Consider the following 27,950-nt stretch of genomic DNA (forward strand, 5'->3'; position numbering starts at 1 on the left):
ACAGTTACAGTAGAGGCCTGGCAGAGCATCACCAGGGTTGAAACCCAGCGTTTGGTGATGTCTATGCGTTCCAGACTTCAGGCTGTAATTGACGGCAAAGGATTTGCAACCAAGTATTAAAAAGTGAAAGTTTGATGGATGATTGTTAATCTGTCCCATTACTTTTGGTCCCTTAAAAAGTGGGAGGCACATATACAAACTGTTGTAATTCCTACACCGTTCACCTGATTTGGATGTAAATACCCTCTAATTAAAGCTGAAAGTCTGCCGTTAAAGCACATCTTGTTCGTTTCATTTCAAATCCATTGTGGTGGTGTATAGAGCCAAAAAGATTAGAATTGTTTCAATGTCCCAATATTTATGGACCTGACTGTATGTATATCCAAATTGGATGAAGGGTTTAGGAATTACAGCTCCTAAGAATAGAAATCCCCCTTTTTCAAGGGACCAAAAGTAATTTGACATTTGAATTCAAAGTGGCTTCATGGCCAGATGTGGGCTACTCCTTCGTCCGTTCTTCATCAATTAAGTGGGTAAAAGGTCTGGAGTTTATTCTAAGTGTGGTATTTGCATTTGGAATCAATTGCTGTGAACCTACATCATGTGTTCAAAAGAGCTGTCCATGCAAGTGAAATAGGCCATTATAAGGCTTCAAAAAGTGAACAATTCCATCAGAGAGAAAGCCGCAACATTAGGAGTAGCCAAATCAACAGTTTGGTACATTCTGAGGAAAGAAGAACTCAGCAACATAAAAAGGCCTGGATGTCCATGGAATACAACAGTGGTGGATGTTTGCAGGATCCTCTCTATGTTAAAGAAAAAACAATTCACAACATCCAGACAGGTGAAGGACACTCTCCGGGAGGTGGGCGTATCATTGTCAAAGTCTACAATCAAGAGAAGACTTCACGAGAGCAAATACAGAGGGTTCACCACAAGGTGCAAACCATTCATAAGCCTGAAGAATAGAAAAGCCAGATTAGACTTTGCCAAAAAACATCTAAAAAATGCCAGACCAGTTCTGGAAAAGCATTCTTTGGATGGATGAAACTAAGACTAATCTGTACCAGAATGACAGGAAGAAAAAAGTGTAGAGAAGGCTTGGAAAAGCTCATGATCCAAAGCACACAACGTCATCTGTAAAACATGGTGGAAGCAGTGTGATGGCATGGGCATGCATGGCTTCCAGTGGCACTGGGTCATTGGTGTTTATTGATGATGTGACAAAAGACAGAAGCAGCCAAATTAATTTTGCAGTGTTTAGAGATATACTGTCAGCCCAGATTCAGCCAAATGCAGCAAAGTTGATTGGACAGCGCCTCATAGTACAGATGGACAATGATCCAAATCACATTGCAACAGCAACCCAAGAGCTTTTGAAGGAAAGGAAGTGGAATATTCTGCAATGGCTGAATCAATCACCTGATTTCAACCCAATTGAGCATGCATTTCACTAGCTGAAGGCAAAACTAAAGGCAGAAAGACCCACAAAGAACAACTGAAGATAGCTGCAGTTAGAGCCTGGCAAAGCATCAGAAAAGAGGAAACCCAGTCTTTTGTAATGTCCATGGGTTCCAGACTTCAGGCAGTCATTGCCAGTAAAGGATTCTCAACAAAATATTAAAAATGAAAATTTTATTTATGATTATATTCGTTTGTCCAATTACATTTGAGCCCCTGAAAATGGGGGGACTGTGTATAAAAATGGTTGCAGTTCCTAAAATTTGTACTTGATATTTATGTTCAACCCCTAGAATTAAAGCTGAAAGTCTGCACTTCAAATTCATTTGGATTGTTTCGTTTTAATTTTATTCTGGCAGCATACAGAGCCAAAAGTATGAAAATTGTGCCTGTGTCCAAATATATATGGATCTAACTGAAGATGAAGATCAAATCCCATTTTATGGCAAATTACTGCAGAAAACCAGTTAATTCCAAGGGGTTTACTTTTTTCATGCCAGTGTTTATACTATTCATTAATTCTTTTAAGATTCTTGTTGTTTCTGACTCTTTGGCTGGGATCTACAGTCCTAACAGATGTGTGAAGTTTGCGATTTTTGTGATTCCAGTACTCATTAGGTAGTATTTAGAAAATGGATTTATTAAACCTCAAAATGCAAAGGCTTATCATGAAAATTCATACTGAAATCAGAGACTCACAATAGATATTTTTTACTTTCTAAGATCCTTTTCTTCATCAGTGAGGGTGTCCCTTTGAACAGTTCCAGCAATTATTAGGTAATGATAAAAAAGTATGTTTTATACTATGAATGTAGCCTTTCATTGAATAATCATGACTTTTTTTGATCTTGATACATTTCTCTTATGATCTGGATTGCCCCATACTTAATCTCCCATGACCTTTCCTCTGGGACCTCTTTAAACCAATGGCTCCAGCACTCCAGACATTTGACTTATCTAAGTTGTTAAAAATGTGATGTCATTCATATGTACATTGTTTAAGAATATTAGTATGATTTAATATGATCATTATAAATACTTTCACTACATCTTCAGAGGAAGCAGACGTTTGTGAAACGGACACTGTCCTACTATGTTATAAGGCTCATCGTCAAACAGTTGAAGTGATACTAACACACACTGTTTAATTTACATTGTCCCTTCTATTTCTGTATGTGGATGATGGCACTGTAATTATTTTAATTAACAAAAAAAACATCAGTATCCTTTTTCCTAATTGATACCAGATCTTTCCCTGCCTGCCACAGGGAAATTTAAGCAGGAGGAGCTTCTACTCCTGTGCTGCTGGCCACATGTTAAACCCCCCCCCAAAAAAACAGGCCTTTGGAATACAGAGTAAAAATAAATAAATAATATCAATAAACTGTTTTAAATTGTCATAGACATATATATTTGAAATCAAATCTTTATTATTTTTTAGCAATAACATAGTCTGGGCTGATTTCTGCCAGTCACAGCCTGTGACATGCCCCTCCAGCCTGTGTCTTAGAATAAGAGGGAGGTGAAGCCTTCATCAATCAAAATGTAATATCCCGCCCTCATTAAGTTTAGCTGGTTAGTGGGCATGGAGGAGAATGGAGGGAGTGGGCTGTCATTTACCATTTTGTATATGCCAACATGTGTGACTCTATAGTCACATGGGCTGCTCATGTGATAGGGAGGAAATGCTCAGCATAGAAACTTACTGAAAACTGAGCATGTGCAGAGTTGCCACCACAACTGCAAAATCCTTAGCTGAATTGGAGACATACACAGAAGGTGGAGATAAAGAGCAGCAGGACCAGCCAGGTTTCTTGCAGAATACAGAAAACAAATATAGCAACCGAGTGAGTATGAACAGCGTGTAATACAGCATTTATTGATAGTTTGATGTGGGTTTAGAGACAACATGAATCTCTGCCTGGGAAGTTGGAAATGTACAAACATGACTGAATAGTGGGGAATGTAGGACACTTATATGAAGATATAACTGGTGGTATATTGAATGCAAAATGTTAGTTTTCAATGTTTTTTGCCTTTTTTAAAACAAAATCTTTATTACATTTTTTTGTCATACACAGCAATTGACAATTGACACTTACAACAGCATGTGCGGAAACATATACCCTACCTCCATTAGGGAAGGCCATGTTAAACAATCTTAGAGTTGAGGCATGTACATATGTATTGCTAAACACTATTTAATGTATTTATACTTAGTTTTTTATTTTTATGAATAAAACATCAATTTCAATCTTTTTATAAGATTCTGCGTGATCGCAATCAAACTGTAAAAGTATCAGTTACGGTATTTTTCCCCCTGAAAACAGGGGGCAAATTATGGGTGCATGTTATATACGCCGATGCCTGGCTGCCTTGGAGGGGAAGGAGGGGGTGAGCGCTGCCGGATTACACAGTGCCGAGATCTCCTGTGTACTCGGCGCTCGCAGCCACTCACAGTCCCACCCCCTGGCATGGCTCCTAGCATAGACAGCACATGTCCTGGCATTGGACCGGTGTCCTGTCAGTCATAGGAGACGGGCCAGGAGGCGGGACTGTGAATGACAGCGAGCACACAGGAGATCCTGGCTCTGTGTAATCCAACACTGGAGAGGCTGCATTGATTGGCAAAAGCGAAGCTGCAGATGGGCACTGAGCAGGCTGCATAGATGGGCATTGAGCAGACTGCATTAATGAGCAATTGCGAAGCTGCAGATGGGCACTGAGCAGGCTGCATTAATGGGCAATGGTGAGGCTGCAGATGGGCACTGAGCAGGCTGCATTAATGGGCAATGGTGAGCTTGCAGATGGGCACTGAGCAGGCTGCATTAAAGGGTAATGGTGAGGTTGAAGATGGGCACTGAGCAGGCTGCATGAATGGGCAATGGTGAGGCTGCAGATGGGCACTGAGCAGGCCTGCATTAATAGGCGATGGTGAGGCTGCAGATGGGCACTGAGCAGGCCTGCCTTAATGGGCGATGGTGAGGCTGCAGATGGGCACTAAGCAGGCTGCAGATTGGCACTGAGCAGGCTGCATTAATGGGCAAAGGTGAAGCTGCAGATGGGCACTGAGCAGGCTGCATTAATGGGCAATGGTGAGGCTGCAGATGAGCACTGAGCAGGCTGCAATAATGGGCAATGGTGAGGCTGCAGATGGGCACTGAGCAGGCTGCATTAATGGACATTGGTGAGGCTGCAGATGGGCACTGAACAGGCTAAATTGATGGGCAAAGGTGAGGCTGCGGATGGGCACTGATGAGGCTGCAATGATGGGCACTGAGAAGGCTGCATTGATGGGCACTGATAAGGCTGCATTGATGGGCACTGAAAAGGCTACATTGATGGGCATTGATCCTTATTTTGCTTCAAAGTTCTTTATTTAAAATGTAAGTTTAGAAACTTGCTTCTGAAAATTAAGGTGCGTGTTTTACGCCTGATGCATGTTATACGCCGATAAATACGGTACTTAACGTGTTTTTAGGTTGTCTAGTTAGATAAACAGTCATTTAAACATCTGTTCTTAGGTAAACGGAATACACTACACTTCTCATAAAGAAACCATCACAAATGGACTTGCATAAAATATGGAACCATCCTTCGTAAACAAAGTCATTTTGAAGTACGGACTTTTCATCTAGCATATTTTACTAGTTTTTACTGAATTTGCCATCCATTTAGAAAAGAGCAGCAGTAAATTAGAACCATCTGCGTGTTACACTGTAATCGCTGAGCTATGCCTATTAAGAACAGCACAATCTAAATCAGCAAAGGTCAGGTGATAGTCACGCCATGACAATGGATCTTGCATATTGTCTTCACTCCCTACTCGTTAATGTGCATATACCTCTGTTTACTCTGCATAGACTGCATTTTGTAAATAGCTGCTCATTTGTTTTATATATTCCTGGGGGTGTTGCGCTTGTTGCTTTTATCCAGAGATGGCTTTTACCTGCCACATGTTTCTTCTCTAGAAACTTTCTATGTCTGCTGTCATCATCTTCACATGAGCTTGTATCATCTGTACATTGAGACAGAAAATAATGAAACATTTCAAAGGCACGATGACCAAGCTGGCTTAGTTCCAGTTAAACCCTGTGCTTTAAGTATATTTTTTCCTTATACTGTTGTTATCTCAAGTTTATTGATCTTGGTTTCGACTTTCTGGTTCTCAAAAGAAAAAGCCTACTGTGAACTTTTTATCAAATAGGCTTCTTTTTCGGCCTGCTTCAGCTGCTATGATTGAGCCAAGCAGGCTTCTTAAATTATTTATGCTTTAACTAGATGAAATAAAAAAAAAAAAAAAAAAAAGGAGAAAAAATTGTTATATAAATACCAACAGTGTCTCTCTGAATAGCAGGGCATCTACAAAAAAAATGGCAACAAACTTAATTAGCTGGAATCAAAGTTGCTTTTTCCACTGTGAATAAAACAAGCATGCACTCAAAAGACCTAAATCAATGTGCCCAGCTTAATCATATAAAGGGTTTTTCATCCTAATTGCCAAGCTCTTTAGATTTTGATGAGATGGATACCGAGGAAGATAACCCAGCGAGTGTATATCATCCAGTCATTATCCCAGACTAAACTTTGATTATTAAAATGGATTCTTGGTGTATATGGATAACGTAATTGCTTTGTCTATACTCTGCCTTGACATAATTAAAACATATAATGCTGTGTTCATCACTGATTTCATTTTGCCGAGCTGAAAAAATACAACATGCAGCATACAGCAAACTCATTTTGTGATATTATTGAAAACACCTGCAGCTCTCTTGCACAATAGCAATATGAAAAGCAAAGTAGATGCTAATTGCCTTCAAATCTACAGGCACACCTAACAGATACACCTCCCATAGATTCACTGACAGAGAGCATCCATTCAGTGATACCTCCATAGATTACTCATATAACTGATAAAAGTAGCACTAGCATTTCTTTGAGACCTATGAAACAAAGACACCAATGGTAACACTACAGAAGCTGTGAGCTAAAGTGGTGTTATAAAAGACTGCATGTGTATGTATACACACTGTGTATGTACAGTGCCCTGCAAAAGTACCCCCCCCCTGGCTTTTTACCTATTTTGTTACATTACAGCCTTTAGTTCAATGGTTTTTTAATCTATATTACATGCGATGGATCAGAACACAATAGTCTAAGTTGGTGAAGTAAAATTAGAAAAATATATACATTAAACTATTTTTCAGAAATAAAAAACTGAGAATTGGCGTGTACGTATGTATTCACCCCCTTTGTTATGAAGCCCATAAAAAGCTCTGGTGCAACCAATTACCTTCAGAAGTCACATAATTAGTGAAATTATGTCCACCTGTGTGCAATCTAAGTGTCACATGATCTGTCATTACATATACACACCTTTTTGAAAGGCCCCATAGGCTGCAACACCTAAGCAAGAGGCACCACTAACCAAACACTGCCATGAAGACCAAGGAACTCTCCAAACAAGTAAGGGACAATGTTGTTGAGAAGTACAAGTCAGGGTTAGGTTATAAAAAAAAATATAAAAATCTTTGATGTTCCCTAGGAGCACCATCAAATCTATCATAACCAAATGGAAAGAACATGGCACAACAGAAAACCTGCCAAGAGACGGCCACACACCAAAACTGATGGATCAGGCAAGGAGGGCATTAATCAGAGAGGCAGCACAGAGACCTAAGGTAACCCTGGAGGAGCTGCAGAGTTCCAAAGCAGAGATTGGAGTATCTGTACATAGGGCGACAATAAGCCGTACGCTCCATAGAGTTGGGCTTTATGGCAGAGTGGCCAGAAGAAAGCCATTACTTACAGCAAAAAACAAAATGGCTTTTTTTGAGTTTGCGAAAAGGCATGTTGGAGACTCCCAAAATGTTAGGATTGAGGTGCTCTGGTCTGATGACACTAAAATGTAACTTTTTGGCCATCAAAGAAAACGCTATGTCTTGGGCAAACCCAACACATCACATCACCAAAAGAATACCATCCCCACAGTAAAACATGGTGGTGGCAGCATCATGCTGTGGGGATGTTTTTCAGCAGTCAGGACTGGGAAACTGGTCAGAGTTGATGGAAAGATGGATGGTGCTAAATACAGGGATATTCTTGAGCAAAACCTGTATCACTCTGTGTGATTTGAGGCTAGGACGGAGGTTCACATTCCAGCAGGATAATGACCCCAAACACACTGCTAAAGCAACACTTGAGTGGTTTAAGGGGAAATATGTAAATGTGTTGGAATGGCCTAGTCAAAGCCCAGACCTCAATACAATAGAAAATCTGTGGTCAGACTTAAAGATTGCTGTTCATAAGCGCAAACCATCAAACTTGAAGGAACTGGAGCAGTTTTGCAAGGAGGAATGGGCAAAAATCCCAGTGGTAAGATGTGGCAAGCTCATAGAGACTTATCCAAAGCGACTTGGAGCTGTGATAGCCGCAAAAGGTGGCTCTACAAAGTATTGACTTTAGGGGGTGAATGGTAATGCACATGGACTTTTTCTGTTATTTTGTCCTATTTGTTGTTTGGTTCCCAATAAAAAAAAAAAAACACCTTCAAAGTTGTGGTCATGTTCTGTAAATTAAATAATGCAAATCCTCAAACAATCCATGTTAATTCCAGGTTGTGAGGCAACAAAACACGAAAAATACCAAGGGGGTGAATACTTTTGCAAGGCACTGTATATATGTGTATATGTAGAAGTGTCCCTCGGGCTACTTGGAGTACCTATGGAATGTACCTATCTACAGAAGTAGAGTGATAATAAATAAAACCAGCAGCAAAACCTTGTAGTGTTCACAATACACAAAATAAACCAAGTGCAAATATAAAGTGATCTCGTGCAGTAATAACAATCACTCTAAACATAAAAGAAGATCCACTAAGGGATAAATACAGTGCAAAAATATTATGCAAAAATATTAAAGTGCAAAATCCTGGTATCTCCACAAAAAAGTGCAAACAATGAAAAGGAAAAGAATAAAAATGTGCACAAAACGTCCAAATGATGTCCAAAAATCCTTAAAAAATAAATGGATACATTCATGAATTAAAGGAAAACCACTATATAGCATCCCCAAAAAAGTATAAAGTGTCAGGGGAGACTCCAAATTAAGGAGAAAGTGTACACAGTACATAGATATATAATGGGCAGATGTAAAGTGGTAAATTGTCCATAAAATGACTCCACGAGTTCCCACTTCAAACACTAGTCTCACAGAACTCTCTCCTTATGAAAATGAAGTAAATGGCTTCAATAGGCAAGTTGGACTCTTCACAGTATCCTATTGGGGCCTTATTGTGTTTACATACACTGCCGGTTGAACCATGGGTACTTCTCCAGCTATATAAATTCTCCACTGAGCCGTCCTAATATGCTCCGGTACAACACCACAGCAAAAACGGGGGGGGAGAAGAAAAGAAAGAATGCCTCCAATGGTGTAGTATGTTTAAAAAACTAAGTTGATATTTATTCAGGTACCAAATAGGTGGACTCTTACATAAAAAAAATATAAAAGCAAGCAAAAGGTAATAACAGCGGAGTTCTCAGCGCCTTCTCACGTCACTTCTGGTGTGTGCCTGATTCCAGCCACTCCCTACGCGTTACGACACGTCACGTCTTCATCTGGGGAACCAGATTGGTTTTACAGACCTGGTTTATAAGACGTGAAACCGGAAATGATAGAGCGGCCATTTTTTGTATATATATATTATATATTATATATACACACACACACACACACACACACACACATACATACATACATACATACAGTGGGTAAAATGAGTATTGAACACGTCACCATTTTTCTAGGTAAATATACACTATATCACCGAAAGTATTGGGACGCCTGCCTATATACGCACATGAACTTTAATGGCATCCCAGTCTTAGTCCGTAGGGTTCAATATTAAGTTGGCACACCCTTTGCAGCTATAACAGCTTCGACTCTTCTGGGAAGGATATCCACAAGCGCATTTGTGAGGTTAGGCACTGATGTGTACAAGAGGGCCTAGCTCTTCAATTTTAGCATGGCTCTGTTCTTGGTGTCTACAACGTGTAGAGAAAGGGTTTTACAGGCCTTCACTAAAGTTTGCTTGACTGCAGTAGTTACCTGTAGTAACAATTTGAACTGCTTGGCTGTTACATGAGGGGGTTGGGTGTTGAATAGTGCCATAAGAGGTTCAGTAGAGATATTAATTGAAAATAGTGTAGAGATAATGGAAAATATTTCCACCCAGAACTTATGCACAGTAGGACAATGCCACCAAATATGTATGAGCCCATAGCTCCACATACATGGAAACAAGTATGTGAGAACAATTTATTAAATTTTGGACAGAACCAAGTAGGACTTAGGGTTAGGACTTTGCAATTCATTTCAAAGGTTACAATGTTTAAGACTGAAGACTTAGTAGTTGTCCAAATATCAATCCATGACTCCGGTGCCATTGATAAGGCCCTATTTTCCTTGTCAAAAGAAGTTTATTGAGTATACAATGTTATAAAGATACATAAAGTAAGTTTACAAGGATCTATAAAGTAAGCTCATTGTTTTACAGTAGGGTTTATATAGGTAAATATCATGAAATTTCAAATATTAAACATTGGGTTCACGTAAACCTAAATTAAAGATATATATCATTTCCTTAGTTACTTTTGTAGGTATTTAAATGATTTATACCTACTATACATATTGTTTACAAGTAGAGTGTATATAGGTCAAATAAATTCTAATAATGAGCTTTAATCGTAAGGTGGAGAAAAGGAAAGAGAAAGAAGAAAAGGGGTAGAAAGGCAGAGGTATGGTCCACAAGGTTGTCCCGCTCGTCAGTTTATTATTCTTTTTAGTTCTCTTTGAAGCCTTAGAATGGGTGTCTCTGTAAGTCATTTAATCTGTTACCATGGCAACAGGACAGAGTCATTGAAGTTTGACAGGAACTGTTGTTTTATCCAAGGATGCCAAAGTTTTTCAAATTTTGGAATTTCATTTTGATCGATGGCTACCATCTTAGCGTGGGACATTGTATTATTCATTCTGTGAATTGTTTCTGCTAGTACCAATGTAGGAGATTTCCATGCCTTGGCCACTTTTCATAAGACGGATCATAAGTTTGAATTGAGAGAGTGTTAACCATTCCGGTTTTAGATTAAGTAAAGTTAAATATGGATCTGGTTGTATTATTTTTTTAAATATTTTAGATGCAATCACGAAGACTTCCTTCCAGAAGGTTTGGATTACTGGGCATGTCCACCATATGTGTAAATATGTGCCTATTTCTGGGCATCCTCGAAAACAAAGAGCTGAGGTATTAGGTGAATATTTTGCCACTCTAGCGGGTACAAGGTACCAGCGAGTTAGGACTTTATAATTTGTCTCCAGTGCTAAGATGTTGGGTGAAGATGACTTAGATGTGAGCCATATGTTAGACCAGTCCGTGTCTTCTAAAGTTCGTCCCAGGTCCTCCTCCCACCTCTGAACGTAAGAGGGTCTATTAAGATTTGCTACTCCATATAATTGATTATAAAGTGATGAAATTGTACCTTTAGCAAATGGATCTTTTGTACAGATTGATTCAAAAATGGATAATTGGGATAATGGTGTATCCCCCTTTAGGAATGGTGTATAGAAATTTTTGATTTGGAGATATCTAAATATCTCAGAGTTTGGTAGATCATATTTTTCTCTAAGCGATGGGAATGAAAGGAATGATTTAGATGCTATGAAGTCATTTAGTGTCTGAATGCCTGATGTTGTCCAAGCTTTAAAAGAATTTGGGTAGATCCATGCCGGATAAAAGGCCGGATTTCTGATAAAAGAAAGGAGAGGATTGTGTGGAGATTGTAACTGATATTTGGTTTTTAGTTTATCCCAGAGAGATAAGAAGTGTTTAGTTATGGGATTATGAATTTTAAAGCGGTCTTTAGGATCAAGCCATAATAAATTTGATATTAATAGAGGGTCATTTTCTGAAGCCTCTATAAATACTCATAATGGGATTTCCTGTTTTGCATGGTATTTGGACAGACTGGCCAAATGTGCTGCTCTGTAGTAGTTAGTAAAATTAGGGTATCCCAGGCCTCCTTTATTTTTGGGAAGATGTAGTGTGTGTATAGGTATACGTGGTTTAGAAGAGCCCCATATAAACGAAGTTGCTCTTTTTTGTACTATTCTCAAAAAATAGGAAGGAATTGGAATAGGGAGGACTCCGAATAGATAAAGCAATTTGGGTAGAATAGTCATTTTAATTGCATTAATCTTCCCTATCCAGGATAAAGGAAGTTGCGACCATTGTTTTATTAGATTTGTGATCTGTCTTAATACAGGAGGATAATTGGTTGAGAATAAGTCAGAATGAGATGCTGTTAAATGAATTCCAAGATATAGGATTGATTTTTCTGCCCATGTGAATGGGAGTGCAGCCCTAGCCGGGATCAATTCCATGTTTGTGAGTGAAATATTAAGCACTAGGCATTTCTTAGGATTAATCATAAGGCCGGATAGGGCTGCAAATCCATCAAGAGCTGGTATTAAGTTAGGACCAGAGACCTGTGGTGATGATAGAAAAAGTAATATATCGTCTGCAAATATACATAATTTGTGTGTAATACCTCCTACTTCAATGCCAGTTATAGTTTGGTTTGTTCTGATGTATTGGGCCATGGGTTCGAGTATAAGGGCAAATAATAAGGGAGATAATGGGCAACCCTGTCAGGTACCTCTTTCGATATTAAAGGCTTCAGATTTGTATCCAGCATATTTTATATAGGCTTTGGGTTTATTATATAATGCTTTGATTCATGTTAAAAAGTGGGGTCCAAAACCCCATTTTTGTAATGAATATTGCATATATTGCCAGGATACTGTGTCAAATGCCCTCTTAATATTGAGAGATAGAAAACATAAAGGGATTTTCCGTTTTTTAGCAATATGTGCCAATAACACTGCCCTGCGTATATTATCGCCTGCCTGTCTATTTGGCATGAAGCCTACTTGATCTCTATGTATTCATTTTCCTATAATGCTATTGAGGCGTTTTGCAATTATTTTTGCTAATAATTTAATATCGAGGTTTAACAGAGAGATAGGCCGATAATTCACACAGGAAGTATCATCAGAAAAGGGTTTTGGGATCATACAAACAATTGCCATTAGTGTTTCTTGCCGAAAAGAATGTCCATCTAGAAGTTTGTTAAAAGTTTCAGTGAGAATGGGAGAGAGTATTTCTGAGAATGTTTTATAGTATAAAGCCGAGTAGCCGTCTGGGCCTGGTCTTTTGTTAAGTTTTAGGTCTTTTATGGCGTTAGCAACTTCATCTATAGTTATAGGCTCATCCAAACTGCTTTTTTGATTCTGAGATAACTCAGGTAAGGTTATTTTTGAGAAGAAGGATTCAGCCTCTGTAGGATTCAATTCATTGTTTGTCTTGTATAAAGTTGCGAGATGTGAGTGAAATTTATGGACTATTTTAACTGGATTACAAGTGTAAACATTTTTTGATAATTTCAAACGTATTGGTTTGAAAGATTTGTTAGTTGAATTTAATGCCCGAGCCAAATATGTACCTGGTTTGTTTGTATTCATGTAGAAATTGTGTTTGGAGCGTTTGAGGGATTTATCAACTGACTCAGTGAGAAATAGATCGTATTCCAATCTAGATTTTTCCAGATGAGATTTTGTACTCTGAGATGGATTATCTTGAAATGATATGTAGGCTGCATTAAAATTGAGTTCTAGTTTTTTTGCTAGATTTTTGCGTTCCCGTTTAAATAGTGCCATTTGTCTTTGTATTGTACCACGCAAGACAGGCTTATGAGTTTCCCACAGTGTTATTGGGGAGATGTCTGTTGTATTATTAATTGATATGTATTCCTTTAAAGCTTGTTCAATGGCCATCTGATGTAGTGGGTGTTTGAGCATTATGTCCGGTAAGTACCACGTTGGGTCATGCGCTTTTGGTATGGCTGAGGCTATAGTAGTGTATACTGCATTATGGTCAGACCACGGAATCGGAATTATATCCGATGCAATAATTTCTGGTATCATTCCTATTGTTAGAAAAATATGATCTATTCTGGTGAAGGTTTGATGAGGGTGCGAGAAATAAGTGACTTTCTTTTTCATTGGGTTACTTTCTCTCCACAAATCTACCAGATTGTATTTGGAAAGAAGTTGAGAAAAAGGTAATCTAGAGGTTATTTTGGATGGTGTAAAAGGTGATTTATCTATAAATGGGAGGAGGACCTGGTTCGAATCCCCACACATTATCACTGTTCCTATTTTGTGTGTATTAATCACTTGTAATATATGTGAGAGGAATGGTGTAGGTTGTTTGTTAGGAGCGTAGTAGGAAATCACCGTGATTGCTGTATCCATTATATAACCCATGAGTATCAGGTATCTACCTTCTGGGTCTTTAATTTCTGATGATAAGGTGAATGGTGTGGATCGGTGAAATGCAATTAGAGTTCCCCTTTGCTTGGTACAGGCAGAAGCCGTGTAAATTTGTTGATAAAAAGGAGAAATATATTTTGGAGTAGAATCTTTGGTGAAGTGTGTTTCTTGGAGGCATACTATGTGAGCCTTTTTGTTATGAAAAGTACGGAAGGCTTTGGTCCTTTTTTGAGGGACATTTATTCCCTGAACATTCAGGGAAAGTATATTCAGTGGTGCCATGGCAATAGATCAAATAGTTTTGACTTACTTTTTGTTATGCAGAGCTGACTGCGCAGATCAACCTGTGTGGACTGAAGAGATGAATAGATAGAAAAGAAACCAGTGAATTCTGGAGTAAAGAGTACACAAAAAACATATGAGATTAGATGATACATTGTATAAATTATTTTTTGCAAGTAATCACAATTTACCCGTGAAAGAGAATAAATATCTCTCTCAGGGGAATAAGTGCCTTCGTCACACTCCCACATAATATGGTTGGGAGAATGAGGAGGGCTAATGGGGGTACACGGATCTTCTGCTTACAGGAGAGAAGTGCTATGTCAAAAGACATCAAAATGATGTTTCATTAATTGGAGTGCAGAATATAGTTTTTGTTGAAATTATTTATTCCAGGGTGGTTGTATATGGTTAGTCTTGCCCCAGGTTAAATAATTCAGTTAGAAAGGTACTGTTAATAACTTTGGTATTGATGAAGATAGTTTGAATTATTTTGGGATTTTAACCCTTTTAGAGTAAACAATTACATATTTTATTCATATGTAACTGTTTAGATATGTTAACTCATAAAATTGAGGTTGTAGTGCTTCAGATTAGAATAAACAAAAACATAATTCTAGGAACTAGTTAGGTAATAATATATTTGTTTTAAGAAAAGAAAGAAAAAGCTTCCATTACTTCTGGATTATTGAACATATTTGTCCTAAAAAGTAATAAATCTATTGTTATTACCTGATAATATATAACTGAACAAGAATTTCCTTATTTCACTTATATATTCTAAGGCTATATGAATCAGAAGTAATAAGAAATATAACTGGAATGTAACATGATCCCACACAGTGTGTGACTATCAGAATGCAGTTACATTCAGTTATAAATACAGGTTTTTTATAGAGAACCATCTCTTAGTATAATAAATGAAGAGATATCAGGAATTAGGATGTCAGTCCATTGAATCTTCTTGGTCCATGGATGATGTGGCATAATGGCCTCTTTTGTGAGAATGATGATTCCCATTTTGTTCTGAAATTTTCTGGGTGCTGCCTGAAGGTGAAGATGATGCCATTCTTCTGCGTGTGGGAGTGTTGCTGCTTGTGGGTTCTGTCAGATTTAATTTTAAAAGGGTTTGTTGTAGTTCATCTGCTGATCTGCTTCTGTAAATTGTACCTTGGTAGTTAAATCTGACTGAAAAGGGGAAGCCCCATTGATACATAATGTTGTGGCGTTGCAGTTCCATTAGTTGGGGTTTCATGGATCGTCTTTTAGTAATAGTAAGTTGGGATAGGTCAGCAAAAATTTGATAATTGTGTCCTTGAAAATTAAGTTCCTTTTTTTCTCTTGCAGCAATTAGTATTTGTTCTTTCGTTCTGTAATAATGAAATTTTGTGATTATATCACGTGGGGGTCCATCTTTCTTTTTGGCTGTGAGGGCTCTGTGTACTCTGTCCAGTTCTAAATGTTCAATAGGGATATCTGGCTTTAGTTCTTGTAATAGAGCAGTAATAGTAGATTGCAGGTCTGTCACAGTTTCAGGTATTCCCCTTATGCGCAAGTTTGAACGTCTGGCTCTATTTTCGTAATCTTCGAGCTTAGTTTGAAGTATTAAATTCTCTTTTTTTAATTGTTCCAATTCTGTTATATTTTCTTGGGTTGTAATTTCAATTTCATCCATTTTTATTTCTAAGGCTGCGGTGCGGTTTCCCAGCTCTCTTATTTCTTTGGTTAGGCTTTTTGTTATTTGGTCTGAGGTTTGTTTTAAAGCCTTATGAAGCATCTTTTCAAATTGTAATAATATTACTGGGGATGCTGAGGAGGCTTGTGGAGAAGTTTGTGAGAGGATTTGTTCTGTATCTGACTCAAATGGAGAGTCTTGCTGTGACATTTTCTGTCTGTGAGAGCGCCCTGATGCTGTATCTTGTGAGGTGACTGGAGCTGCTTTAGTTGCAGTGAGTGCCTGTGAGCTCTTTGTGAGGTGATTTTTATTTCTGCCACGGCTTCCTCCCAGTACCATATTTCCTGCCCAAACTTTCACAGTTTGTTCCCTGGGGCAAAAAGGTTCAAATGGATACCTTTTGAGCCTGCAGGCTCCGCTTTGTCCTTCTCTTCTCTCCTCAGCGTTGTGGAGCTCTAACAATGCATGTCTGCTCTGCTAGGCTCCGCCTCCTGCCCCCCGATAAGGCCCTATTTTCATAAAAAAAGCTTATACAGGGGTGATGCCCAAGATTTGAAAGGGAGAGCTCTGCTTAAGCAAGAGCACCTAATATTGTCCCAGAGGGATACAGAAAGCTGCAACAGGTGACAAAGGGACCAACTTTGCAAAACAGGGTGCACAAGAAGTGTGAAAACCAAGCTGTTAAGATAAGCCAGGCCGAATCAAGACCTGCAGACTCTAGGGCTAGGTGGCAGTTCTAAGACAAGGAAGTTGAGTGATGAGAAATGGAAACAATGTATATGTTTTCCTATCATTGAAATAGGTGATAATTATCCCAAATGTTATAATGTAAAGTATAGGAGAGATATGCATGTCCTTTCAAAGGAATAGCACCAAACAAAAGTTTGGAATGTGTTTCTCTGGTGAGTATCAGTGAATTAGAGATGTCGGTAGAGCTCTGGGCGATTAGAGTAGCTATACAGCTGAGGCTGGCAGTAAATTATGAATCACATCATAAAAAACTCTCAAAAGGGTTAAAAGTGAAGCTATAGCATATAAACAACTGTGGTAGCAATCTGTAGATCTTGCCATGCCCCCAGTGCAGGTGTTAATTAGTAACTGTTTGGACACATGCAGAGTCAGAGTAAGCATCCTAACAATGAGCACAGGTGTATATGAAATGCGCTAATGCAGTGCGGCTGCTGGGTCAGCCCACGCCAGAAGGAGATGGGAGTATGATGCAACATTGCTTATGCAGCTGGCTAATGAGACATGGAATATATAATAACATGAAGTATGGTCTCATCTACATCATCTCCAGATAAGTACATGGGGTGGCTGGAAATTCTAAGGAATTGATTGGAGTATTAGTTTGTTTGGCTACTGTAATTACAGCATGGAAACCATTTATGGGTTTCCATTAAGGCATGGTTTGAAAGGAGCATGTTTACACTGCGCATTGATCAAAGAGTCTGTTTTAAGTCTACAGTGCTAATGAACCGCTGATTAAAGTAGCTGAACTATCATGGTTATAGCCTTTATATGCCGTCTACGCAGTATATGATGCATGATATATGCAAAAGCATTGCATGGTGGTTTATATTTGAATGCACTCCAATTATCCACCCTCCAGCAAAGCTTTGGATGGTTTCTAAAAAAAGGAGAGATGAGCTGGTGGAGGACCACATATATGCTATACTTGTGTGAAAATTAGCTGAAGCAAGCTGTATTTACATACTGTATGTGGATTTCACTTGAGAATTACATCAGCACCTATAGTAATACCCTAACCTAGATGTTGTCTTGATAATGAGGACTTTTAGCATTTAGATCTAAAAGCATGGATTATATGATAAGGAAGCAAGTGAAATTGTGTTGAAAAAAAGGACTAAACATTTGTATGGAATCTTACAACCACATTAATTATTAATGTACTGTACAATGTATGCATAATTGACTGCTGCAACAAAAGAGATACACATATTTCACATGTATATAGTGTTGGGGAAGTAATGCCTGCCAGTTCCAAGACTAAGCAATCACATGATCACTGTCAGCCATTGCTCTTGGCTCTGCCCCACCACTGATCACCGGAGCACAGGGCTGTAGAGGGGGCAGGAGCGTCTGGCTCAGGATCTTAACAGTATGCTAATAGCCTGAGGCAGCTGCCGGACAGGCATCTGGGTTGATCCTGACATTATTGTTGGGATTCTTCCAGAGCCTGGACCAGTTCTGTGACATCAGCCAACAGTGGGCTTTATCCAGCTGTTGGCTGATTCTGGGTCACAGGATGCAAGAGCAAATGCACTCCTGTGACCCAGAAGAGATGCACAAACCCAGTTCCAAATTGTGAATAAAATATGGGTTCATGAGATTTGCAAATCATTGCATTCTGCTTTTATGTAGATTTTACACAACGTCCACAAGTTTTTTGGAATTGGGGTTGTAGGAACAAAAAAAAAAAAAAAACTTTGCGACGGATACATACAGTTTATAGAAAAATTGCCAACTATTAGGGCAGGTTTATTACAGCCAGGTTGCTCCAAATAATGAAAGGTATCTTCTTCTTTAACCACTTACCCACTGGGCACTTAAACCCCCTTCCCACCCAGGCCAATTTTCAGATTTCGGTGCTCTCACATTTTGATTGACAATTACTAAGTCATGCAACACTGTACCCATATGAAATTTATGACCTTTTTTTCACACAAATAGAGCTTTCTTTTGGTGGTATTTAATCACCGCTGGATTTTTTATTTTTTGCGCTATAAAAGAAAAAAGACTGAAAATTATTTTAAAAAATGCATTTTTCTTTGTTTCTGTTATAAAATTTTGGAGAAGAGACACTTGAGAGGGGATATGATTTCAATATACAAATCCCGTACTGGTGACCCCACAATAGGAATAAAACTTTTTCGCAGAAGAGAGTATAACAAGACTCGTGGCCACTCATTAAAATTAGAAGAAAAGAGGTTTAACCTCAAACTACGTAGAGGGTTCTTTACTGTATGAGCGGCAAGGATGTGGAATTCCCTTCCACAGGTGGTGGTCTCAGCGGGGGGCATCGATAGTTTCAAGAAACGATTAGATAAGCACCTGAATGACCGCAACATACAGGGATATACAATGTAATACTGACATATAATAACACACATAGGTTGACTTGATGGACTTGTGTCTTTTTTTTTTTCAACCTCACCTAGTATGTAACTATGCAAATTAGTCATTTTTCTTTATAAATTTTGGCCAAAATTTATACTGCTACATATCTTTGGTAAAAATAACCCATATGGTGTATATTATTTGGTCATTGTGAAAGTTATAGAGTCCACAAGCTATGGTGTCAATCTCTGAAAATTGATCACACCTGAAGTACTGACGGCCTATCTCATTTCTTGAGACCCTAACAATCCAGGAAAGTACAAATACCCCCCAAATAACCCCTTTTTGGAAAGTAGACATTCCAAGGTATTTAGTAAGAGGCATGGTGAGTTTTTTGAAGTTGTAATTTCTTCCCACTTTTCTTTGCAAAATCAAGATTTTTTTTTTACAAAATTGTCATATTAACAGGTTATTTCTCACACACAGCATATGCATACCACACATTACACCCCAAAACACATTCTGCTACTCCTCCTGAGTACGGCGATACCACGTGTGAGACTTTTACACAGCGTGGCCGCATACAGAGGCCCAACAATTGAGGGAGCACCATCAGGCGTTCTAGGAGCATAAATTACACATATAATCTCTTGACTACCTCTTACACGTTTGAAGGCCCTGGAGCACCAGGACAATGGCAACGCCCCAAAAATGACTCCATTTTGGAAAGAAAACACCCCGACGTATAATCTATGAGGTATAATGTGTCTTTTGAACATGTAATTTTTTTCTACAAGTTTTTGGAAAATGTGGAAAGAAAATGAAAACGCATTTTTTTTTTTTTTTTTTTTTTTACACAAAGTTGTCCATTTATACAATATTTCTAACACATAGCATGTACATACCAAAAATTACACCCCAAAATAGATTCTCCTACTCCTCCTGAGTACAGCATACCACACGTGGGAGAATTTTCCACTGCCTGGCCACATACTGAGGCTCAACATGCAGGGAGCACCATCAGGTGTTCTAGGGGCATAAATGTCAAATCTAATTTGACTACCCTTTTGTGAGGCACTGTAGTGGCATGGATGAGAACTGATGTGGCATGGATGAGCATGAATGGGCATGAATGAGTCGTGGATTGGGATGGCTGAGCATGGTACGACTGGGTACGGCTGGGTATGGCTGGGGGTGGATGGAATGGCTGAGCATGGATGGATGGATGAATATTGCTGAGTATAGATGGCTGAGCATGGATGGATGGATGAGTATTGCTGAGTATGGATGGCTGGATGAGTATGACAGAGGGATGGCGAGCATGAATGGCTGGCTGGATTAGTATGACAGAGGGATGGTTGAGCATGGATGGCTGGCTGGATGAGTATGACAGAGAGATGGCTGGCTGGATGAGTATGACAGAGAGATGGCTGAGCATGGATGGACGAGGCTGCAATGGGCACAGATCAGCACTGTGGGCACTACAGATCCAGCCCACAGCGCTGCTGCACCCGATCTCTCCCCTCTCCGCTCACACTGTACTGATTTGTACAGAGAGGGGAGAGAGGAACTGGACATGACGCTGGTTTGTTTACAAGTGATACCGCCTTGTGTGCTCCCCAGGGGGCGCGATTCTGGGAGGACGTCATAACATGCCCTCCCAGAGTGCTAAGCCGTCATTCGGCTATGGCGCGGTTTTTAAGTGGTTAAGAGCTGTCAGAATGTGGAAAAAAACTCCCTCAAGAGTTGGTTCTGACCAGGTTAGTAGATTGCTTTAACGAAAGCCTGGATTCTTTCCTAAATGTACATAATATACCTGGATACTAACATTTATAGATAAAGTTGATCCAGGGAATATCTGGCTCCCGGGGGTCAGGGAGGCATTTTTTCCCTTGCTGGAGCAAATTGGATCATTGATCATTGCTGGGGTTTTTTGCCTTCCTCTGGATCAACTGTGGGTATAGGATTGTGTATATGGGATTGTATGTCCCCCCCCCTTTTTATCAACCTGACTCACTATGTAGGTTGTGGTATGAATGTGTGTGGGACCCATTAGTGGCTTTATATGATAGATCTATCTTTTTTTTTTAATTGTAGGAGGGTTACAAAAAGTTTTGCTGTTTTATCCTTATTTTTTCAGTTTTAGTTGTGCTTAATGATACAGCTGGTGTTGTGTCAATGAGCAAGGAAGTGTTTCATTCATATGCAGTCTTACAGACTGCATATGAATGAAAAAATTATGAGAAAAGTTCAATAAAACATAAAAATTATTCTCTTACAGTAGAAGAGGTTCATCACCTAAGGAAACTGACAAAAAAAATAAAAAAATAGAACTTTAAAGAGTCATATGGACACTCTAAAGGGCTTTTCCGGAAAAGAGTTTCCAGTCTCCAATGGTCTAACAAAAAAGTTCCTGTGTCCTTTACTGTATGATTAAGATAATACATTTAAGGATATATTAGAACAAAAAGAAATAGAGTAATGGGACTTCTAGATGCTAAAACCTCCTAATGGAATAATATATGACACAGTAATGTATAAAAATATCAGGCTGTCTCTTTTCTCATACTTTGGTCCTGAGTGTTTATCATGGTTCACGATTACACATATTTGTGACTATTGAGGGAATTGCTCACCTTCTTGTAGGGGCTGTTTACAGATGTATACAGAGTTTGCTGTTTCATATTTTTGATACATGTCTAAGGCCTCTTTCACATGGTCGATCCGTATGTCCGTTTTTCATCCTTCCGTTTTCGGATGAAAAACGGACATACATTCATCCCTATGGAGCGTCGGATGTCAGCGGTGACATGTCCGCTGACATCCGACCCCGCTCCGATCCGAAAAGTGTAACGGAGGAAAAACCTACTTTTCCATCCGTTTTCGGATCGGATCGGGTGACGACGGACACTACGGTCCGTCGTCATCCGATCCCCCATAGGGGAGAGCGGCGCTCTGACAGGTCCGCCGCTGCACAGCGTGCAGCGATGCACCTGTCATCTTCCTGCTCAGCGGGGATCGGCGGAGCGATCCCCGCTGAGCCAGCGGATGTTCACGGGGCGGATCATCACTGATCCGCCCCGTGAGAAAGAGGGCTTAAATGATATAAGACATTTTTATGCACTTAATAAAATTTTGATATACTGTATTTATACATACATCACTGTGTCATATATTATTCCATTAGGAGGTTTCAGCATCTAAAAGTCCCATTACTCCATTTCTTTTTGTTCTATTTAATCCGGGATGTGTTGCTATATTTCGGCTGATATACGCTATTCTAACCATTTAAGGATATATTATTGACTAAAGAACTGCATTAAATTGTGTTGGACTTGGCATCGAGTCCAGTTAGGCAAGCAAACTGTGAATTTGTGAGGGCCAGCTTACACCATAGAAACGCAGTCCGGATGCGTTCCAGATGCTTTTCTGCGCGTTTTTTGCGTGTTCCAGTGCATTTTTGGTGTGTTTTTGATACAGTCCAGTGCATTTTTTCCCCTCTTTTTTCTTAACCTTAAATAAGAATGTGTGTGTTCCAGTGCAGTTTTGGTGCATTTTTGATGCGTTTTATAGCGTTCCAGTACAGTCCAGTGCAGGAAAAATGCAGCATGTTTCACTTTTTTCCTGGAAATGGTACACACTCAAATTGCAAGCACTGGTGTGAACTATGCCATTGAAAACTATATAACCTACTTTCCATTCATTTTTGATGCAGAAAAAAAATGCACTTGACTGCATGTGGTGTGAACTGGCCCTAAATGCAACTGGAAGCAATACTTTTGTCTGTACCTCAATGTAATGCATTCCTTTGTAGAGCAGGGTTTAAGCTGAGAAAAATAAGAACTAGCTGTTCAGGCCATACATGACTTGCACTTAAATAGGAGTTCTAGGTATGGATGTTTTACAGTTACATTGGTCCAGTTTTGACCTATGTATATAGCATACTTGTGGGATCCCTCCAATGTAGAAACTTGAAATCACTGTAGCAGACAGCGCTACTACAGTGATCTCCACTAGCTTCCAAGTCCTGTGCCAAGCAGTTGACCTGCTGCTAACTGAACACAGGAGATGTTCGGCACAAGAACCATTCAGAGAATGATTGACATTTTCTTAATGAATGTGCAGCATTCACTGACTGGACAAGGTGGAGAGTGTGATGTCACCACCCCACCTCTCCAACTCCTCCAATTAGAAAACATTTTGAATTCATAGAGAAAATGGCAAGTGAGTTCCGAACAGCACCCGTGCCCAGTGGCCGAGTTCCTGTATTTAGAATGCAACAGGGCAGCCTCTCGGTGCGGTACTTGGAAGCTAGCGGGGAACGTTGGAGTAAAGGTGTCTACTACAGTTATTTTCAGCCTCTAAAGGAATCCCACAGATACTGTATATGCAGCTACAATGGTCTAAGCTGTAAAAATATCCATGCTTGTAATTCCTCTTTAAACCAACAATGTGAACATGCTTTCAGAAGATGAAAGCATAGGGAAGACTTCATCTGTATGCTTCTACTACTCCCCTGTCCAATCAGCAGGCTGGGGTAATTCATTGACTAAGCTGTATTGTTTATCTGCATTGTAGAAAAGAAAAATAATTGACCTAAATGTTCTGGCTTGCAGGGGTGTCTGGAAAGGTGAACAGAATTAGAAATATATTCTTGCAGCATATTTGCGTGGTCTATGATCTTTCCCTGTTCTTTGGCATCTGCAGGGAAAGATCTTTGGAAGGGGCTTCTGTTACTCCGCTGATGTATGCTGTCTACAGTGTGGGTCTGTGTCTGGCCAGCCCTGATTGGTGCTGTGCCAGTCACATGACTAAAGAAAACAGTTTCAGAAGAGCAATTCAAATAAGATTATAAATATCTAATAACTGATTTACAGCTCCCTATAAATCATTTTTGAACATTTTCTGTGCAATAATACGGTGTAGAGGGATTTAAAGATTATTGACACTATCTTTCTTTTTGAAAGACAGTGTCTTTCTTTCATTTTGTTTAGGCAGCATCTGCATCCAAGGCTCTTCTTTTACTTTACAGGTATTAGCAATTACATTATATATACTAAATACTGATTTATATTTAAACTAAGTGTTTTTGTGAGTTTCTTAGTGAATATAATCAATTAGCATACTATAGCCCTCCTCCATATTATTTAGGAATAGAACATGGCGCATAAGAGAGGGAGGGAAGTGTCATTTACCACTGTGTATATGCCCACATATGTGACTCATGTGGGCTGTACACATAAGAAAAGGGAGGAAATGAAGAGCTTAGAAATGGAAGCATGCTCCTTAGGGGACATCAGCTGGTCTACACAATCTCAATCTGCAGTGGGGACACAGAGAAGATGGGAGGGACAGCTAAGGTAGGATCAACCAGGTATATTTCACTCCACACAAAGCAAATTCTTTAGTAACTTTGCGAGTATGAACATTCTGTAAGAGTTTTTCATATTCTGGGTTTAATGACACTTTAAGTCAGTTTATATGCATATAATTCAATAGTGTATGAGGCTCTATGCCTTAAGTCCAGCTTTAAGTAGAAGGACCCAGATTTTTATACGTACCTGATCTAGTAAGTAGCAATGGTATTCCTATTATTTATAATGTCATGGAAGAGTGCACCCCTAGTTCTTCATAGTACTAATTGAATCATAGTGACAATCATATAGAGATCAAGAGTCTCTAATCAGTCACATGAGACCTCTAACATCAAGTGAACAATGGTCTAATATAGAGTAACTATTGCAATTTTCTTAACATGCAGTAAAATAGCTTTGAAACAAACCATCCCTCGGCGCTCTAACTGGATTTAATATGAAGATATACAGTACATTCACATCCTCCAAAATCACAATATAGATTTTAAAGTCAGGTTTAAGTCAGGTTCTAACAGCTTACAATACCTAATGTTTGTATAATTAGAGGGCTGTCATGCTACTAAGTTGCCAAGATTCTGCTCTCATTATAAAAAGCCTGTATTGTGAACATTGAGAAAATTATTTTCTCAAAAATGCTTACAGATACAGAGGTAAATGGGGGCTTGTTTTAAAGTGCTTTAATGACTGCACATATACTGTAAATACTTTTTTTTTTTTAATCAAAACTTTTTTTTATTGACAAGAATCCTTGGGTAACAGTTTTACAATAAAGGGGGCATACACATTTCCCCATTCTGTACATATACATTACATCAGACATATGCATAAATATAACTCCTTTATCTAGGATTAGGTACGTATACCTTCGTTTTTTTGTAGAACAAAAACAAAACTAACACAAACAAAACTAAGAAAATGAAAGAAATAAGGAGAAGAAGAGGAGAGAAAGTTCACCCTTCTAAGTAATAACAAAAATAATCTGACAGAAAATAAAATAAAAAACAATAATATTTAATGTTACAGGGCATCGGTTCACTCCTCCAGGCTTGTCTACGGGCCTTATTACCATATGAGTTACCTTCTGCACAGCATATGCATTACAGGAGAGGTCTCAGGCGCTAGAGGAGTACCTATTTGCAGCATTAAAATTCTTATAACCTTAGCAGTCTATTATTAATTGGGTTGGAGCAAGGTTGGGGTCATCCAGCCAGTTTTGCCATATAAAGGTCAAATTTTTTTGGAGCCTTCCTGTGTCTATATGCCAACTGCTCTCTAATGAGGAGGGAGTCGACATATGCAATCCACTGAGCCTTCGTAGGCACGTTATTCCCAAGCCAATAACATGCTATATGTTTTCTAGCCAAGTATAGTAATCTAGTTACCATTATATATATACGCCTTTTGGATACATTTCAGCATCAACCGAACCCAGGAGACATATCAAAGGTGTACATGGAATGGACATCTGTGCTACAGCGGATACAGTCTGTGCGACCTCTGTCCAATATATAGCAAGTTTCGGACAGCGCCATATCATGTTTATGAAATCTCTCCTGTGTGCAGCACATTTAGGGCACAAGAGGGAGTCTCTTCTGCCCCATTCAAATAGTTGTACGGGTGTACGATATGACCTGTCAAGTATAAACAATTGTGAGAGCTTGTGAGATGCCGCAATTGACACCACTGGGATTGACTCCAGTGCCATGTCCCACGTCTATATCACTCACATCCATGGACCAATGTGTTCTTCATTTAAGTAGAGTCGGATTTTGGATTGTTGCCACCAAGGTAGCATATGCCCTGGAAATCAACCCCTTGCAGCTGTCAGCTTGTAGGACCTCCTGTATCAGGTGAGAACTAGTAATATTCAGGTTCACCGTCTGAGTTTGGGTCTGCAGTGCATGCCTGAGCTGAAGGTATTGATAGAATTGGTTCTTTGTTAGTGAGAATTCCCTGCAGTGGCGGAATTACCAGGGTCGCAACAGTCGCACTTTCGATGGGGCCCTGGCATTCCGTCACTGTGGGGGGGGGCCCCAGCGGGGTTGCTATTCACAAGGCTCTGAGCGGACAGCGTGTCTCTCAGGTAACAGCAGCACAGAGACACCGGCATTGACAGTTTTATATCCCTCTCCGACGGAGACCGTCCGGTCTGTCCTCTCTCGCACGGGATGATACAGGACACACAGCTGATCTCTCCCTTCTCCCCCCTCCCCTCTCCTGTGTGCTCCCCGGGCAGTCAAGTGTGAATCTAACAAGCTCACATTTCCCGCAGAGCACATAGGAGACGGGAGGGGGGAGAGATCAGCTGTGTGTCCTGTATCATCCTGTGCAAGAGAGGACAGACCGAACGGTCTCCGTAGGAGAGGGATATAAAACTGTCAATGCCGGTGTCTCTGTGCTGCTGTTACCTGAGAGACACGCACTCCGCTCAGAGCCACGCTGTCCTGAGAAGACAGAGGTCTCTGATGGCCACTGATAGGAGGCACTGATAGGGACACTGATAGAGGACACTTATGGGCACTGATAGGCACTTATAGGGGATGCTGATAGGGGAAATTGATAGGGGGCACTGATAGGGGACACTTATAGGGGACACTGATAGAAGACACTAATGGGCACTGATAGGGGGCACTGATGGGGGGCGCTGATAGGGGACACTGATAGAAGGTGCTGATAGGGGACGCTGATAGGGGGCACCGATGGGAGGCACTGATAGGATTTACTGATGAGCACTGTAGGGAGGCACTGATATGGGCACTGAGAAGGCACTGGGGGGCACTGATAGGGCACACTGAGAAGGCACTAGGGGGCACTGAGATGGCACTAGGGGGCACTGATAGGGGGCACTGAGAAGGCACTAGGGGGCACTGATAAGGCACTTAAAGGAGGCACTGATAGGGGACGCTGATAGGGGGCACCGATGGGAGGCACTGATAGGATTTACTTATGAGCACTGAAAGGAGGCACTGATAGGGGGCACTGAGAAGGCACTAGGGGGCACTGAGATGGCACTAGGGGGCACTGAGAAGGCACTAGGGGGCACTGATAGGGGGCATTGAGAAGGCACTAGGGGGCACTGATAGGGGGCACTGATAAGGGGCACTGAGAAGGCACTGAGACGGGCACCGATGGGAGGCACTGGTGGGTATTGATAAGAGGCATTGATGGGCACTTATAGGTGGCACTGATGGGCATTGATGAGCACTAATAGGCAGAACTCAGGCAGTATTGATGGGCAGCACTGAAGAGTACTGATAGGTGGCACGGATGGACGCTGTTAGGCAGCATTAATGAGCACTGATAGGTGGTGCTGATAGGCAGATTTGATGGGCACAAATAGGCAGCATTAATGAGCACTGATAGGTAACACTTGTAGGCAGCATTGATGGGCACTGATAGGTGGCATTGATGGGCACTGATGATTGGGGCACTGATTATCAGTGTAAACACCTTTCTGACATTCTTGACAGTTAATGGCAGTCCTTTCCTAACACAGACACAGCGTGGGAGGAAAGGGCTGCGGATAACCGGCAAGTTTGTTTACATGTGATCAGCTGACATCACATGGTAAAGGGCCACTGTGATTGCGCTGGATGCACGTCCCAGGAGGCATGCGGGAAGCGCGGTTTTGGGACGATGTACAGGGACACCCTCCCAAAATTGGGGGCTCGGATGGAAGGGGG

At 40.1% G+C, this 27,950-nt stretch overlaps 1 protein-coding gene across 4 annotated transcripts in view; it reads right to left on the reverse strand.

Moving 5' to 3' along the window:
* The window catches only part of KIZ (kizuna centrosomal protein), a 385,513-nt gene that overhangs the window by 151,427 nt on the left and 206,136 nt on the right, over window positions 1–27,950 (reverse strand). For 3 of the 4 annotated variants that reach the window (XM_073628139.1, XM_073628141.1, XM_073628142.1), the window contains one exon: window positions 5,411–5,479. The exons of the other annotated variant lie outside the window; for it this stretch is intronic. In XM_073628139.1, coding sequence (XP_073484240.1) covers window positions 5,411–5,479 — 69 coding nt within the window. The remainder of the gene's footprint in view (window positions 1–5,410; window positions 5,480–27,950) is intronic. 4 annotated transcript variants of the gene reach the window in all.

This window comes from Aquarana catesbeiana, linkage group LG04, assembly GCF_042186555.1.
Source record: "Aquarana catesbeiana isolate 2022-GZ linkage group LG04, ASM4218655v1, whole genome shotgun sequence".
Lineage (NCBI taxonomy): Eukaryota > Metazoa > Chordata > Amphibia > Anura > Ranidae > Aquarana > Aquarana catesbeiana.